We start from the raw sequence: 17568 nt of genomic DNA on the forward strand, positions 1-17568 counted from the left end.
TGTACACAGTGAAGTTGTTTTTGCTCTTTTTATTGTGCTCGTGGACACAGATGATTGTCAACAACCAATGGAACACGTCTCAGGCCTTTCTGCCCTCAGGCCAGCCGTGCAAGACAAGTGTTTGGCACGTGGCTCTTTTTGGAAGGACGTTTAGTTGGCAAGGGCCATGGTCTGGTCTGCGAGGTTCTTGAAAACTGCCTCCATCTGCTTCTGGAAGTTCTCGATCTGGGGCTGGAACTGAGCCTGCACGTTGGCAGTCAGGGGCCGGAGCTGCGACTCGACGCTGGTGGCAGCGGCCCTCAGCTGCTCCTGAATCTGAGCGACCAGAGGCTCCATCTGGGTCTTCTTGTCCTCTATGAAGGCCCTGTGAGGTACAACATTATTAACAATCGTGTGTGTGTGTGTGTGTGTGTGTGTGTGTATCTGTTTACTACCATGTTTATTGCAAGGGGGGAGGGGGGGAGCAGCATTGTTTTCTTTGACAGCCAACACTTTTTTTCTTCTGGTTAATAGTGGTCATCAGTATGTTCTTACTGACAACCATTTAACGGGGGTGAACGATATGTGCGGAGTTCGCGGTACTCACTGAGCCTGGTTGGTTACGTCGTGGCTGCGGATGATCTCCGTCACGTCCGCAATCAACTTGGTCTTCATGGCATCGAAGTACTCACTGAGCCTTTCGAGATCGGAAGCATCTTGGGCGAAGCCCCCTGTAGTATTCAAAGATTAAAAACAGTCAATTAAATTGTATTATGTTTTTCACATAGTTTAAAACAAAATACTCTAATTTGTATGATAAGATAACAAGGTGAAGTTCATACCTTGTGCCAAAGCAAGCACAACAATAGTTGCAATGAGGGAGTATTTCATGATTGCTGATCGGAGGAGACCTGCAAAAGGAAACGTATGGTTGGAGATGTGTACTGATGTTATAATACTGCATGTTGCTCTTTTTGGCTCTTTTGCTCTTTTTATCAAGCGCCATCCTTTTTTAGCGCATTATGTTGGATTTAACCATGCTGATAAATTCAGTTTAGAAGTTTAATAGAAATGTGTTTTGTTGCTCAGATCACTGATTAATGTTCACATTTTCCAGGAATGTCAGCGTGGCCTTTTTCCCACAAACCAATATTTGTTGTCACCCTGTGTTTGTAGAAACACTCACACCATGAATTTTATCTGGCTTATCAGACAGTAAAACTTTGGAGGGACCTTGAATGATGTATTAAAGCTATGTATGTGTTATGTTATTGCTTTGAATGAAAAGCATAAAATCATTAATTAGATAAGAGTTTATTTTAAATCTAAACGTGTCTACATATTTATACACACACTAATGTGTAGCACTGCTATGTGGCTTTGTTAAGAATCTATGTGGATGATGAAACATTAAGAAAAATAATTTTGTGTTAAACTATATATAAGCACATTAAAATAATTACATAACAAATAGACCAAAAGGATTGGGCCGGCATTTAAACGAAGTAAAACATTGAGAAACATCAACTATCATCCAACGTCAGTTTTGTGATTCAATCTATAATTCTTAAATTTAGGAATAATTTGTAGTCTTACATTTCATGAAAGCTATTAGAATTGTCTCATTGTTTCAGATGCCGTTTAAACACATACGAAAAAAACGATTTACACTCACTTGTACTGCAGGAGAAGTTGGAGCTGATGGTGCTTTCCTGTCGGACTCCAACGCGTCTTATAGTCCCGTGTGGTGATGCGGGCGTGACTCGTGAATCTGATAGGATGAGGAAAAAAGAAACTTGCAACTGTTGGATGTTTGTGCGGGTAGAGAATCACACACAACACTGAACCTCGATGGCACAATCTGCCACCTGGACACACTAAACCAAAGTCCAACCGTTCTTTTGCTGACTTTCCAACATGAGTGTACATCTTATCATATTGATTAATTAAATGGCTTAATCGTAACGGCATCGGCGTTATGATAGTGAGGCAAGGCCAGAACCTTTGTGAAACAGTCAACCGGAGAACTAATTCTATAATCACTCCTTGTAAGGAATTAACAGCATTAAAACGACAACCTCAAAAAAGCATTCTACACACACATCATCTATCACTATTGGGAGGACTAAAACCTTCTGTGCGTGCAACAACAGTAGAATCTGGGTTATTACAACATCCAGGGAGTTTGTGAGCCTACAGAAGTGGGGACAGGATCTGTACAACAAAGCCAGAAACGCACTGACAAAAGCGATCAGAGCAGCAAAGAGGAGCTACACTGAAAAGTAGGAAAACAGACCGGAAATCAACCGGCTGAGGATTTGAATGTGTTTCACTGCAGGTTTGAGGAGCCCACTTTGACACCCCCCAACTCGCTCTGACACCAAACAAACCACCGACCCTAACCCGCCAGAAAGGTCACATCAAGCACCTCGACCATCAGCTCCAGATGTGCGCACTCCCCCCTCTTCTCTTCTTCTCCCTCCACACTAACCCTGCACCTCAGGAAACCCATCTGTTAAACTCCTGAAGTTCGCAGACAGCACAGCAGTCGTTGTGAGTCTGCGTATGGGACAGGAAGTTGAACAAATGCCCCTCTGTTGTGGTCTGAACAACCTGGAATCCTCCCTCCTGCCGCCACAATACCCCAACAGCACTGTGCTGTGGAGAGCTTCAGGACCTTAAAGTAGGCCTCAAAAATACATAGCATCACGAAAAAAAAAGGCCCCGCAGAGGATAGAGGATGTCATTCAAGGTTCCTCGGGAACCGCTCATTGATGTCTACTCCACCGTCATCCGGTCTGCTCGCTGCATGTCCATCACTGGTGTGGATCGGCCACCAGGCAGGACAGGGACCCACCGCAGCGGAGAAAACCCTTGGTGCCAGCATGCCCTCCAAACACATCTCCATTGTCAGGAAACGGGCAGGAAACGTCACTGCAGGCTGATCACACCCATCGCATCCTGGACACAACCACATCCAACCCCTGCGCTCTGGTGGGCGCCACAGAGGAGCACGAGCCAAAACCACCAGAGCGGCTTCTGCCCGCTGACTGTCGCTCTGGGTTCGCCCTGTCAGTGTCAGTCGGTGTCGATCATAGTGGGTGAATGGATTGACACAAGATGTCGCGCGCACATCCGTGGTTCCCACAGTATGAATCCTGATGGCTTTGATGAGCTCACCAGTCGTCACCCATAACACCACTGGCGCGTACGCGTTGGCGGCTAAAGCTACAGCCGTAGGATCAGCATGTCAGCATGTCAGCGTGCTGTGATTAGCATTTAGCTCGAGTGAAGCAACGGAGAGCTGCTATTGGCTTTGGACTGTTGATTGTAGAGTGAGAATTTACTCTCATGTTTTAGAGTAAATAAAACCATTTCCTTTTACTTCAATTAATGGACCACAGGGTTGAAAACTATTCTCTGAAAAGAAAGGAAATAAAAAAAGCTGAACGAATCAATGTGGTCTTTAAAAATGTCTTGGTCAGCTGTCTTTCGGGGAGAAGTATGAGACTGGTACATGTGGATTTAACCCCTCTACCTTTAGTTTGTATCCAACACTGTGTTCCAGTCTGTCTTTATGGCGGTTGTAAAGTGATTAACACTCAGCCCCGCTCCCACTCAGTCAGTCATAAACAATTCTAAACAGGGGGAAATGGGAAAACGGGGGAAATATGTGAGCTTAACATAAACAAGCTGTTTAATAAAACTTGAACGAGAATCCTGTGACTCTCTTTTCATCCAGTGGGAATTAACTTCACTGGAGTTTCTAAAGCTTCAATCAAAACCAGATGTGGGAATGTATTCTCTCTCTGTGCTGCTCAACGCGGTTCTGGACTCTCCTGGAAACCGCTTAGACGGTTTATGTCTCTTGAACCCACCTTTTCAAATGAAAACAAAAACGAGCTTGTAAGAAATTGGATTGGATTTGTATTATTACATAACATTTATGTGTTTTCACTTTTAGAAATGTTGTTAATTGAACTCAATGTCTCTACTGAGTGTTTTCTTGATTATTTTGTACAACAAAACTGATCAAAGAATTTTAATCTGCAAAGTAAAGCTTTCAAACACCAAGCCTGTGCCCTAAAAAATACATTTATCTAGATGTCAAGGAATATAAGGAGAAGCACAGTGATAGAAGACATACTCACAGCCTTCACTGAAGTACAAATATCTTCTTATCTTACAATATCTTAATGTAAAAAAAAACCTCAGTAAAGGTTAAAGTTAAAACACCATGATAAGAAAAAGTAGGTTCATCAGATAAATGTTGAAATGGCCCTTAGGACTTTTATGTCAGGTTTATATTGTAACTGATGCTGTTGTTGCTGATGGGGGATCACTCTAGCTCGAACTACTTCATAAACGGCCAACAAGTATTTAGTCCGGTACTTGCTGACCTAGAGGTCACGGCCTCCTCCACAGGTTCACCATGGCGTAATGGTTCATGAGATGATTAATGAAGCCACAAACCACAAAGTGGTGCAACGCAAATTTGTTTTCCCTTCTTGGAATCTTGGCTCTTTTGAGAATTATTGGAGCATTTTACTTCTTTTGGCTTCAAATTGTTATTCAACTAAAACCAGGTTAAAGGCTTGAAGGGGAAATGTTCTTTGGGTACAACTGCCAACATTTCTGAAAATGTTTTCATATAAAATCTTAATCTTACCTTTAGCCTCCGAGTACATATAAAGAGATATAAGGTAAAGTCATCCCTTGGTGGAGTAGAATAGTAGTAGTATAGTATAAAAGGGAAAAAGTATAAAAAAATACATTTAAGCTAACTGCAACAAAAGCACCATGTTTAGGCTGGCTGATAGTTATGCCAGTGATCTACAGGGAGAGAAGGACAAGCTAACAATTAATGGCAAAAGAAAATCAAGGACAGAAAACACACATAAGCATCAGAAACGGACTGGACTAAATGTCCCTGAGTTTGAGGTTATTAACCGCTGTAATGAAATGAGAGCACGCCCTCCAGTGAGCCAAACACTCATTACAATGCTGATACATCACTGGTGTGTTTGTACTCAAGTAAACAATTTTAAAAGGCCAGATCTGAAATGTTCGGTTTGGAGGATTTTTACAGTCCTCCAGTCTACTCGGATTTGTTGCAGATCAAGTTTAGAAAAAAAGATCCTCCACCACACTCCTCTGGCCTCACACCAGACCACAGAGAAAATTAAAATGTACCCAAGCCCCAGAAAGTCATAAAAAAACCTTAAGGAAACTCAAGAGGACGTCCCGTTTCCTCTTCAACTCTTTGGTGGTCCACTAACTCAAAGTTTGATCAAGTTACTTCGAACTTTGAACGTATGTTTCAAAGAATGAGCATCATTGTTTTCCCCTCTTCGACTAAATTGAGTTACTCGGCTTCCAAGTTCTAGTCACATGCTCCAGGCTGCAGAGCTGGAGCTGTAAACCCTCACTGGAGCTCCACTCTGTTGCTGCCAGAGAACAGGGAGGCTCAGATTTCTTGGCATGATATTTCTTTGACTTTCCACTGCTGCGTTCACAGTCGGCAGAGAATATCGTAATTCTGACTACAATTTTTGTTGTTGTTGATTTTAAATATTTAAATTAGTTTTCCTATGTATATTTCCCTTTCTTAATTTCCTTTTTGCATATTATTGTTATTGTATGTACTTTGTTTATTTAATTGAGAGCAAATGTAACCAAAGTCAAATTCCTAATATGCATAAGCATACATGGCAAATAAAACTGATTCTGATTCTGTTGGCCGTATGTGCCACAAACGGGAATGGGGTATCACATTGTCAGCTTTAAATAGCCTTAAGTACACTTCTATATAATTGGAAGTGCATCTGGCAAAGTTTTCAATTGAGTCAAATATTGACGTCCTGGTTTTACAAATGAGATTAACATCTATCTCTGGTGAGAAGCTGCAAACTGTAATATTCTGCTGTGTTGTGTAATTTCCTTTTTCAGGCGTTATTTTTTCCTGGCGTGGCATCTTCCATCACTAACTGATTTTATAACATTACGTCATCCTCATGTCTGCAAATGCTGCTTCATAGAAACTAAGACCCACCTTTTGATGTAATTCAGAACAACACAACCAAGATACTTGTCTGTCCAAACCCACCTGATAGATTACAAGAACCTGTTGTAATAAAAAACAATGTTTTAATGTATAATAACGCAATTCACAAATTTGCCGGCATTAAGATGTTGACCTCATATGGCTCACTGTCATCAGACACTGGATTTCTGAATTAGGATATGAAACCAAGAACACAATTGATTCAAACAACATCCTGCAGCCATTGTGCAGGATTTGTTAAAGGTACACCATCCACTACAACGACCCGATTATGTGGAGTGTGTAAAGTACGATGAGTCCGTGAAGGCATCACGTGATTGACAATCCCGCAGTCTAATCCCGAGAGCGAGGATGCACAGCAGCGGTGATGTGTGTGGAACGAACATCGGCTAAGTGCTCCCTCCGACTGTGAGAGACCAAACCCGGCTAACACCCCCAGACACCACTTTGTTCTTTTTGTTTTTAAACCCGAAACCGTCGGCGTCGATCGCCACAAATCAAATCCAGACCGGGACTTCGCAGACGTGACGTCGGGACAATGGAATCCAACGTGATCCCGGACAGCATCCGCCCTCAGAGGCTGCAGCCGGGCATCGGCTTCGGTTCTGGACCGACCGGGACCCTCCGCTCCTCCCTGCGGCCCGGCGTCACGGTCCCCGTCGCGCCGCTGTTGCCCTCCCCGGTCTCTCTGGCCGCCTCCTCGGGGCCTCCCCCGCCGCTGGCCCCGCTGCAGCTCCACAGCCTGTACGGCGGCATTGGAGCGGGGCTCGGGGCCGCCGGCCACTGTAACCCGGGGAACCCGGCGGTGCTGAAGGAGGCGGTGGAGGCGGTGGTCCGCAGCTTCGCCAAACACACGCAAGGTTACGGCAGAGGTAACGTCCGGCGGTCACGTGGCGATACAATGTTGCTCAGTTTGGGAGTTTCCGAGGAGCAGAAAGTGGACAGAAAAACACGCGCTAGCTTTGAATCCCTCTGGATAACTATTATCGCCGTAGTCACTATTATGTTTCTTGGCTTTAGTAGTTCCTCACGTACAGTCACATCTGCTACAACCACGTCGTGAAAGGATTAAAGTAGATGAGCGCGGGGGGATTACGTTTACATTTAGGAACAATACGCTGTTACACGTTGGACGCATTAAATCTGTGGTCCTTTTTTAGTTTTTATATAGTTACTTATTGTCAGTAGCACAGATGTTGTGGGTTCCTCTCTTCTTTTTAAAATTAAAATTATGTTGCCTATAATTCTTAGTAATTATTGCCATATGTAATTTGCGTAACTCTTTTTTTTTCTTTTTTTTTTTAGAAAAAAGCATGAATTAGGGATGTCCCAAAGGCTACTAATGATTAGATTTATGCTCACGTGTATTTTATCGCTGCAGCACATCGGACAAACTATAAATAATTATAACCAAAGCTGCGGTAATGCCGGCTGTTGAGCTAAAACAAGTGTTCCTGTCTGCTAATAGGATTTAATCCTAAAAGATTGTCCCTTTGTTTTCCCAACTAATAGACCCCCCCCCCCCCCCACCCCCCATTCCATTTAGGCCACTTTACACACCAACAATGGCCACACAATACACACTGCTGATATAATGCTTCATAACTGCTTAACGTAGCTCCAATTTTGTGATTTGTTTCGGGTGAGGTAAGGTAATGCGTTGGTTGAATTATCTTATTTATACAGAAAGGTATAAGTAGTATTTGGAAATTTAGCAATAATTATCTGCACTCATTGATGTCACAATCATCTCCACCTAGTTATAAATATGTCATTAACAGGCAATTAGAAGGTTATTACATATATTATTAGTATTTTATGTCCTACCATGTTTGATATCAATTTCATCATCCTAGCCCATTTTTTCCTCCTGTGATACATTTGTCAAATATGTGCTGATCGCCTGCGCCACATTGTGGGTTTTTAATCTTGGCCAGCAGCATAACCACAAGTATCCATCCGCTATCTCTGGATATTTCCTGTCTTTCTATTTCATCCATTTCCTGAACCATTTAGATGCTCAAAAATAACTTTGTCGGAACGCAGTGTGTTGAGCCAATTTTACATGGCCCTTAATTTAGAGCGACTTCATTCAAATTGAATGCATTTCATGGATATCCCATTGCTCTTCGTACATGTAGTACCTCACAATCAAACAGTCACAGCTCAGCAGGATAGAGAGAAAACAAAACGCAACTCTCCGCTGATCCAAACCCAAATAACAGTTTGTAACTCATACTTACTGCTTTCCTTTGTTGTTGTTTACTTCTTGGAGGACAGGACTGTAACTTTTCTCACATTAATTGTACAGTTCGGGTAGTGTTCTGAAGCAGCTCGTCTGAAGTGGTGCAGAATCCCCTCTAAGCAGTCTTCTAAACATTTTACGGAAAAACTTCTTCCATCCTCGACGCGACCTTCCTCCCACCGTCTCCATCTCTGTGTTTAGAGAGGAAGTCAGGGCCAAATGGCACTTTAGAGTTTGTTGATATACAGAACTGACAAGACGTAATACATTTTCATAGTATTCATCTCTATGCCCTCCAGTAAACGTGGTGGAAGCCTTGCAGGAGTTCTGGCAGATGAAGCTGACCAGAGGCGCCGACCTGCGGAACGGAGCCCTTGTTGTTTATGAAATGGTCCCATCCAGCAGCCCGCCATATGTTTGCTACGTCAGCCTTCCCGGGGGCAGCTGCTTTGGAAGTTTCCAGGTACCTCTTCTGCACCTTCGAAGCATAATTGTGATAAAATCATTACCGGTGCGGTTTTGTTAAATGAGAATTGTGATACACTTTATGATTCATGGAAAAAAAATGTCACTCAATGGCCACAAACATTTTAAAATTGAAAACATGAGGTCTGCGCACAAGACTAATGCGTGTTTTCTTCACTGTCGGGACAGTTCTGTCCCACCAAGGCAGAGGCCCGGCGCAGCGCTGCCAAGATCGCTCTGATGAACTCTGTGTTTAACGAACATCCCTCTCGACGCATCTCGGACGACTTCATTGAGAAGAGCGTCAGTGAGGCCCTGGCGTCCTTCAATGTAAGTTACGTAAAGGTGTGCTTAAGTCCTTAATTGCAGCACGTTGTGATAATGTGTAGACAGCATGATACATACTGTACTACATATATTACTAATGTGGAAGAGTTTGTATTATCTCCTCATTATATTTCCCACCGCCCGCTGACATTAACTCGTATTTCATTCCAGGGAAACAGGGAAGAGGCCGACAATCCAAACACCGGAATTGGGGCATTTCGCTTCATGCTTGAGTCCAACAAAGGAAAATCCATGCTGGAGTTTCAGGTGTGTAAAGTTTGTGTTAGGTACCATTTTATTCTACTATAGTATATACAGTACTGGCAAGTTTGAGCGTCCTAACCCTGTGTATTAAGGGAAACAGGAAATATGCTACACTCTGAGTGTCCTCATTCTTAATTCTTGCCGGCTCGGCTCTGTTTGTGTTTCAGGAGCTGATGACCGTCTTCCAGCTGCTGCACTGGAACGGGAGTCTCAAAGCCATGAGGGAACGACAGTGTTCCCGACAGGTACGCAATCAAAGATCAGCATCCCTGCCAGTCTTGCATCGAACTGGAAGCATGTTCTCATTCCAACATCCCTTTAACCTCGGCCAAAAATGTCCTGAAGCCGCATTGCGTCTTGAGTTGGCGAGACCACTCCGCTTTCTCTCTCTCCCCTCTGGTTTGCAGGAAGTGCTGGCTCACTATTCCCACCGGGCTCTGGATGACGACATGCGCACTCAGATGGCCGCCGACTGGGTGAACCGAGAACAGAGCGTGGCGAGCACCGTGGCGCAGGAGGTGGCGTCGACGGAGCGAGAACTGGAGGACGCCCGGCTGGCGGGCCGAGAACTGCGTTTTTACAAAGAGAAGAAAGACATCCTGATGTTAGCCGTGGGCCAACTCAATGCTGCCAACACGGCCACGCTGCCCTCTCACTAAACCTGCCTTCTCACTCCGAAGGATCCCTGGTAACAGTATTAACCGCTTCGTAGATATAAAGGCGCTTTGTCTGAACTTTTAGGTTTTGCATCTTGTGTTTTCTTTACGAGGACCAGGTAATCGGGCCTTGATTTACAGTGTACACATCCGTCCACAGCATCAAGTAATGCGCGTTACCTCTTTGTGCCTAGTGATGCAGGATAACAGTGTTTGTTTGTTTTTTTACCTGTGAACTTGCTTTGCATTCCAACTGACGTGGGTTCATATTTTTCATTATTTCATGCTGTACTTACTGAAAGTAGACAGAAACACGCAGCGGGCCTTTCATCAGTGAATGTACGGGACATAAGTTAGTACATTTAATCAATGTATGGACCAGCTTTTTCAAGTTCTTTTGTGTGTTTACTTACTTTGTGTATAATATTTTAGACTCCGGCTAGTAAAGAAGGTAAAAGAAGGTAAAAGCCAATTCAATATATATGTATATCAATAATCAGAATATAAAGAAATATCACAAGAAGAAATCTTTAACAGGATTTACGATCCCACCTTATAACCTCTTCCAAAAAACGCCTGTTAGAATGACGTTACAGTGGAATATGTGCAAGTTGCATTTTCAAATTGTACAAGAAATCCCAATTGTGTTCAAGCATTTCAAACATTGTTATTAGCGTATGTAATATCTTTTGGGTACTTTGCTAAAATGTCAGCAGGTGACTGACATCAGCTCAGGTTTTGAAAAACATCAGATATTGAACCATCACTATGATTTATTATTTTCTTTTTTAAGGCATTTGACTATTTTAATGTGCATTGTTTGCTTGGTGACCTTGACACTAGCTGAATGTATACTTTCAGTGTGCTATCAACTAAAGGATTTGCAAGGTCATGCTGTTAAACATTTAGATTATTGATCTACTCATGGGACTCAGCTTTGGTTGGTCATGTGCTGCATTCACAGGAGTTCTAGTAGTGGTTGTTTAGGAGACTAAAGGTCGGCTTCTCAGCGGATTCAAAGCATAGAGGGGATTCCTGGTAAAATGTTAAGCAAACTTTTGTTTTAAACAAGCTAGTTCGTCCCATTTAAGTCGTTGTGGTCGATTCAAAAAACGCTCAGCACTTGTGATTTACGTTTTCTTCTACATAAGGGAAGGAAAATCTGTTTGTTAGCAGTACTGGTGTACAGCCACAGGCTAATCACAATCGCACTTATCACCTTTTAAAATGCTCTTATTTTGAAGGACCTGGTTTTGTTTATGCTGCAAATGTGATATCTTTATATGTATCTACGTTTATTGAATACATTACACGGATGAAGGCATTTCAGTGAAGCCTTTTGAGGATCCCATATAATGGAAGTAAGAGTTTAACTGAAACCACCTGTTTCAGTTAAACTCTCACTCTTGGATGGAAATGTGGAAACAGAGTTTTTCAAGTTAAGCGGCGGAGGGCTCATTCTCACCGCTGAATGCTGGATTGTCAACAGAAGAAAACGATTATGCTCAATTTTGGGATACAGCAAATAGAAAAAGCTGCATTAATGCAGTGTGATTAGAGCTAGATCAAATTTAATTATTTTTAGTACTGTTTCTCTTCCCGGGGATCATTGTGCCTTCATTAAAATGGTTGCATGCAACAGCTAAATTAAATGAGGTCTTTAAAAGATGTTCTACTCTGCTTTACCATGTTTTTTTGTATTAAAGTGTAAAGTCCAAATTATAGATTACATGCTATATTAATGTTACATAAAGTTACTTCAAAAGGAATAGTTGGACAATTGGGGAACTTTGCTCAATTCAATTTTGGTTAGACAAGAAGATTGATAACGTTTTCATGTATGTGCTTCACATATAATGCTTCAGCTGGCTAAATGTCAAACTATTCCTTAAATAAATAACATGACATTAGATTATGAAGGATGTATTATATTGTACTACCGTTTGGAATATTTTTGTTATCATATATTGTTTGATTGGTACTTATAAAATATGTTTTCTATTCTAAGTCATTTGTCCTATTGAAAAAGACAGTTATATTAAGCAAATACTGAACATTTCAGACATTTCAGACTTTAAAAAAACTTTTGTCTCATGCTACAAGAATCTCGAACAGATCCATTTTCTGAACTCATCAATGACTTTATTGTCCCATGAACCAATTTGGTTGAATCTGAAAAGCTGAAATACAATTATGGGGGCTGCAGAACTTGAATTGTGTGTTGTAGGGGTTCTTCGTATGTTTTTTTTGTTGCATTCCATCTACGTGCTTATTGTGTGTTGGATTGTTTCACCAGCCATTATTCTCAGAGCTCTTCTCACAAATGCCTTTGACCTCATAAATGAAGGCTTTGACGCATGATAAGTTGATTTAGTCTGCTTTTATGTGTTTTATACTCTATACATAATTGTTTTATAACGTTTGTAAGGGCCCTTATTGTATGTATTTTCTATGAACATTTTGTATTCTGTGTTTATACTTTTCTTAGATTTATATGATGAAATAAAATGGTTGAAAAAATGTTTATTAATTCGTCATGTATAACTTATTGTAATGCTTAGTACACAACTAGGACCAACTAACTCTTACTAGATAATTGGTTGTAATGGTTCAGTGTAACTTACTTAGAAAAATAGCTTTACATAAATGTACACATTGTATAAATTGTATATACACCCTCTTCCGATACAAGTGAACCCCCACTAACAACAAGTTTGCAGATGATACTACGATCAATGGAATGATCACTGGTGCGGCGAGACAGGTAGAGAAGAGAGGTGGAGGACCTTGTGTCAAAGTAATAAACGCTTCCTGAACACGAACAAGACCAAGGAGATGATTATCGACCCAAGGAGAAAGAAGGTGCAGCATACACCACTGCACATATTACATGCAATATTGGCAACAAGCCGTATGACTAATGCATATGTACATATTTATATCATTTCTATTTTAGTGTGTTAGAATTATTTGGAAAGAGTACATTGCAACATAAGAATTTCATAGAGTAACATGTTAACTGTACACATTAGTAAATATCTTGAATTCCTGGTTACTTAAATATATGTTTTTTCCTGTTCATCATTTGAATAGAGAAATATTTTGTACACATTGCAACTTAAATAATAATAATACAGTATGGGGCATCTAGTTCGATTGTTAAATGGTCCACATCTGTGATTAACCTTCACCTTTGTTCGTGATATGCAGTTAAAAAGATTGTTACTTTTAATGTTCAGCTAAAACAACAAAGATTGTTCGGTTTTATTTAAAAGTTACTCACTCTTTTAACCAAAGAGGTCAAAAACGACCGCAAAAACATGCAATATTATTTATTTATAATTCTTTACTTCCGCCTCCCGCACACGGACCGGAAGAGGCGGGGCCTCAGCACAGGACGCTCGCCTGGCGTTGTTCGTTCAACATGGCAGCGGGACCAATTTCAGAGAGAAACCAAGGTAACTGCATAATTGTAAACCCCTGTTCAGACTTTCGTTAAATGTATTTTCCCATCTACCAGTCGGCCGTACTTCAATCCTCCCACATTGTTGTTATGCGCGCCGCCAAGTGCCAGTTTAACTATTAGTTTTAGGGTAAACAGCCGGTCGATCACATGGAGGTGCTCAGTTGTTAGCTTGGTTTGCTGCTAGTGGCGCCATTCATTGAAGTTCTAATTTACTTTACTTTTGTACATTTTACTCGTTTGTTGTGTTAAAGCCAATGTGGAGCTTTGTTTTATTATTAAATGGCACGTTTGGCAGCTCTGAGCATATCGGGGGCAGAGGTGCCGCCTGTTAGCTAACAGCTAAAGTTAGCCTAGCAAGCTAGCGTCAGTCGTGTTACGTTGGAGTCAACGTTAGCGAAACATAATGAATGAATCACATGAATCACACTGCAGATACATTTGGGATGTCGCGTACGCTCATTTTACAGTTTTAATACGCAAGGTATATATTCTTCGGAATGTATTATTGTTGATGTTATAACAATCATACCAGGTAGATGGATAGTGAATTATTGTTTACTTGTGACAATAAAACATTAAGCTCAAATATAACATTTAAAACAATAATACGGTTGCTAATTATTCATCATTGTATATGTATTTTTTATTACTAAATTGATCTAATATCCTTCTGTTGGAATATCAAAGCGGTTTTCAACTATATTTTGCAAAGGACTAAAAAGGCACAAAATGTCCTTTTATACATTTGTTCTTAGTGGCATCACAATTTCCTTTTTCTGTGCAATTGCACTCTCTTGTGTCTTTTATATAATAAAGTTGAATAGTGTGTGTTTGTGTAGGTTTAAGAGATTTGTTTCATTAATATATTTTATTATATTGCACCAATGCACCAAGTCAAATTCCTCTATGTGTAACATATGTGGCAATAAATGGCTTCTGATTCATTATTAACTCAAGTGAATGTGAAAAGGAAATGACCGATCTCCATCACTACCCCTACAATCCATGTTAAGCTGCGTCCAATTTGAAAAATTATATATAATATCACGTTGAAATTTAAACATCTCGTCTATTTCTTCAGACGCCACTGTGTATGTTGGCGGCTTGGATGAGAAAGTGTCAGAGCCGTTACTATGGGAGCTTTTCCTGCAGGCTGGTCCTGTCGTCAACACGCACATGCCAAAAGACAGGGTCACTGGTCAACATCAAGGTGAGTGTCTATTGTTCTCTGACATGGAGATTATGTCATGATGGTTGTCTTCACCCAAAACTTTGGTTTTCATAAAATGTCATTTCCAGCTATATCAAAACTATACCCCCTTTGAGCTAATTTCACTTTAATTTTCAGGTTATGGCTTTGTGGAGTTCCTTAGTGAGGAAGATGCCGACTATGCCATCAAAATCATGAATATGATCAAGCTCTACGGCAAACCCATTCGAGTTAACAAGGCTTCGGCACACAACAAAAACCTGGATGTGGGTGCAAACATCTTCATCGGTAATCTGGATCCAGAGATTGATGAGAAACTGCTCTACGACACATTCAGTGCCTTTGGCGTAATCCTCCAGACGCCAAAGATTATGCGAGACCCAGACACCGGAAACTCCAAGGGTTATGCTTTCATCAACTTTGCAAGCTTCGATGCATCCGATGCCGCCATTGAGGCCATGAACGGGCAGTACCTCTGTAACAGGCCCATCACAGTGTCCTACGCCTTCAAGAAGGACTCCAAGGGAGAACGACATGGCTCGGCCGCAGAACGCCTCCTGGCTGCACAAAACCCTCTTTCGCAGGCCGACAGGCCACATCAGCTGTTTGCAGACGCCCCACCACCTCCAAGTGCACCGACGCCGGTTCTTACTGCGATGGGAAGTGGGATGCCCATGCCAGGTATGACCAAAGAACTGTGGTTGAACGTGTGGGCTGTTTTCTTTTCCATAGTTCATCAATAAACCATAGTAGACTATTTTCTAACCACTTTTTCATCAACATCTCATTGGTAATAACTTAAAAGAATGTTATTGCAGGTCAGGTGCTCACAGAGAACATCCCAGTAGTCTGCTGAACGCTTTAAGCTTGAAACTGATGCTTTTTTTATTGGCTCTGATGGTTTTGTATCTGAAACAACACTAGTCATATTTTATATATATTTTATATATATATATATATATATATATATATCCACCACTAGTCATATTTTATATCTATCTATCTATCTATCTATCTATCTATCTATCTATCTATCTATCTATCTATCTATCTATCTATCTCTACACACACACCAGATGCCTCTGATTAATGTTTCTAGCTTGAGTAGTTAATCGTGGGGACTGCCATCAGTTTAATTACCGGATGGAAGTGCAACTCTGTAGATGTGCCTCTCTGGCTGATGAGTCTTTTATGAGTAGGTGATAACAAAATCCATTCAAATTAAACTTGATACTAATAGCCTTTTAAAATATTACAAAAATGTTGTTGAGAAGAATATATAATCCATTGTAAATGCAATTTTTTGTTTTGTGCAGGCATGCCCCCTCCAGGTTTTCCTAATCTCCCACCTCCTGGATCGATGCCTCCGTCAATGCCCCCTTCGATGTCCATGTCTCTTAATTCAGGGGGCCAACAGGGCGGCGGTGGGCTTCCACCACCACCCTTCCCCGGCAACATGCATCCAGGTAATATTCATTAAAGATTAAAATGTTTCCCCAAGATGGGCAGTTACAATACACTCACATCTTTAATATATCTACGTGTTCTCAAATACTGTAATGGATGTTTTGGGGTAATTAAAAAATGTTTCTTATTGTTTTTGTTACACAGGTATGCCCCAGATGCCCATGCCCCCTCCTGGTCCTCCTGGCATGGTGCCGCCGCCTCCTGCTCCCCCAGGATCAAATCAATCACGGACACCGCTACCACCTGGCATGCCCCCACCCCTGCCTATGGGCATGCCACCCAGAGCACCGTATGGACCTCCCATGGGTAAGCGCTGTGGCATCGTTCTTTTACATATCTCCTATCCAGCAAAATATATTTAAAGATTTTTAGTGTTGCCCGGGTTTCCATGACTACCATGACAAATTAGCTGTTATGGGCAGATGTGCTATTGGTAAACCATATTGTTTTTCTGGGTAGTCCTTGAACATTAGATTTTTAAGGGACACCAGGTGTTTGTGTGGCTTGCTGGGAAGGCATTAAATATTGAGGTTGAGGGTTTTCACAAGCCTGGAAGTGAAGTGAAATATTTCAGGAAATGATTGAGAATGTTCTGTTTTTGGATCGACTGCTTTATGCAAGCCTCTATACATGCCTCTGCAAATCAAGCAATTTATTTGGGATTTTCTTTTGTCCCATGAATCTCCTCTATTCACCTCAGTAAAAGATTGTCGTCATTTACTGTGATAACATTCGGCTGTGATCCCAAATAGTACAGTACAAGATGCATACCATGTCCTGACCCTCTTGCGTTCTCTTTCTCAGGTCACCCTGGGCCTCCGGGTATGAGAGGGCCTCCTCCCATGCCTCCACCTGGTTACGGAGCCGGCCTTCCTCCTCGTCCTCCTTTCGGCTTCCAGAGAGGACCTCCAATGCCCCCAAGGCCCCCCGGTGTCCCACCACGCGTTCCCATGAGAGCACCAATGCCACCATAATATGTCTCAAGCGGCAGAAACGGGCTCTCATGATTTTTTTTTTTATATCTTACAATCTACTCAAGTTTGTAATAGTGACAATAATTTAACCCCGTTTGTATTTTTTCTGGTCATTGTACAGATGAAGACCTTTGCCGAATAAAGTTTTTAGTACAAGTTTGTTACCCACTAATATTCCTTTCACCCTTTTGCGTGTTTCTTATAAATCTCATGGTAATGAAGCCTTTTCACTGTGGACATTTTGACATGTGACAAAAAACACAGTTAAATGGAGACGTCAGTGTTCCACCTGTGGTCATACAGTTGTAATATGCTGCAAGTTAAAATGCTTGCTGTTGGAAAAGGGCCAATACATTTAGACATTTTTCTTTTGTCTTCTGAATCGGGGTTTGGTCCCATCGGGCTTCATGGACCGGACGATCGGTGTGGGCTTCTCAACGGTATGAATAAC

The 17568-nt window shown here is 41.6% G+C and overlaps 3 protein-coding genes across 5 annotated transcripts; 2 read left to right on the forward strand and 1 right to left on the reverse strand.

Moving 5' to 3' along the window:
* Window positions 1–14: 14 nt before the first annotated feature.
* LOC120826207 (type-4 ice-structuring protein) lies at window positions 15–5428 on the reverse strand. 3 transcript variants are annotated; one of them, XM_078081406.1, is made up of 6 exons: window positions 5200–5428; window positions 4649–4694; window positions 1655–1750; window positions 822–890; window positions 587–710; window positions 15–364 (listed from the first exon to the last, which is right to left on the reverse strand). In XM_078081406.1, exons 2-6 carry the CDS (start codon window positions 4665–4667, stop codon window positions 151–153), a joined length of 522 nt encoding a protein of 173 aa, XP_077937532.1. In that variant the 5' UTR covers window positions 4668–4694; window positions 5200–5428; the 3' UTR covers window positions 15–150. The 3 variants fall into 3 exon arrangements, with proteins under 3 accessions (XP_077937532.1, XP_040044219.1, XP_077937533.1); XM_040188285.2 differs by lacking the exon at window positions 5200–5428 and having other exon boundaries at window positions 4649–4911; XM_078081407.1 differs by lacking the exons at window positions 4649–4694; window positions 5200–5428 and adding an exon at window positions 2837–2886.
* Window positions 5429–6114: 686 nt separating this feature from the next.
* Window positions 6115–11910, forward strand: lix1l (limb and CNS expressed 1 like). Its single transcript, XM_040188284.2, has 6 exons — window positions 6115–6915; window positions 8588–8751; window positions 8943–9083; window positions 9252–9347; window positions 9512–9589; window positions 9752–11910. The coding sequence occupies exons 1-6, from the start codon at window positions 6582–6584 to the stop codon at window positions 10001–10003; spliced, it is 1065 nt and encodes a 354-aa protein (XP_040044218.2). The 5' UTR covers window positions 6115–6581; the 3' UTR covers window positions 10004–11910.
* Window positions 11911–13354: 1444 nt separating this feature from the next.
* sf3b4 (splicing factor 3b, subunit 4) lies at window positions 13355–17273 on the forward strand. Its single transcript, XM_040189227.2, has 6 exons — window positions 13355–13458; window positions 14548–14676; window positions 14815–15357; window positions 15993–16142; window positions 16288–16449; window positions 16948–17273. The coding sequence occupies exons 1-6, from the start codon at window positions 13425–13427 to the stop codon at window positions 17115–17117; spliced, it is 1188 nt and encodes a 395-aa protein (XP_040045161.1). The 5' UTR covers window positions 13355–13424; the 3' UTR covers window positions 17118–17273.
* Window positions 17274–17568: the final 295 nt, after the last annotated feature.

The sequence above is a fragment of the Gasterosteus aculeatus genome, chromosome 10 (genome assembly GCF_964276395.1).
Source record: "Gasterosteus aculeatus chromosome 10, fGasAcu3.hap1.1, whole genome shotgun sequence".
Taxonomy (NCBI): domain Eukaryota; kingdom Metazoa; phylum Chordata; class Actinopteri; order Perciformes; family Gasterosteidae; genus Gasterosteus; species Gasterosteus aculeatus.

Coding starts and splice junctions, on each gene's coding strand:
- LOC120826207 (XM_078081406.1), bottom strand. Junction 891..1,654: donor CAACTTCTCCTGCAGTACAA/GTGAGTGTAAAT, acceptor TTCCTTTTGCAG/GTCTCCTCCGATCAGCAATC. Junction 365..586: donor GACGTAACCAACCAGGCTCA/GTGAGTACCGCG, acceptor TGTACCTCACAG/GGCCTTCATAGAGGACAAGA.
- lix1l (XM_040188284.2), top strand. CDS start 6,582: ATGGAATCCAACGTGATCCCGGACAGCATCCGCCCTCAGAGGCTGCAG. Junction 6,916..8,587: donor CACGCAAGGTTACGGCAGAG/GTAACGTCCGGC, acceptor TATGCCCTCCAG/TAAACGTGGTGGAAGCCTTG. Junction 9,348..9,511: donor AATCCATGCTGGAGTTTCAG/GTGTGTAAAGTT, acceptor TTTGTGTTTCAG/GAGCTGATGACCGTCTTCCA.
- sf3b4 (XM_040189227.2), top strand. CDS start 13,425: ATGGCAGCGGGACCAATTTCAGAGAGAAACCAAG. Junction 13,459..14,547: donor AATTTCAGAGAGAAACCAAG/GTAACTGCATAA, acceptor CTATTTCTTCAG/ACGCCACTGTGTATGTTGGC. Junction 15,358..15,992: donor AAGTGGGATGCCCATGCCAG/GTATGACCAAAG, acceptor TGTTTTGTGCAG/GCATGCCCCCTCCAGGTTTT.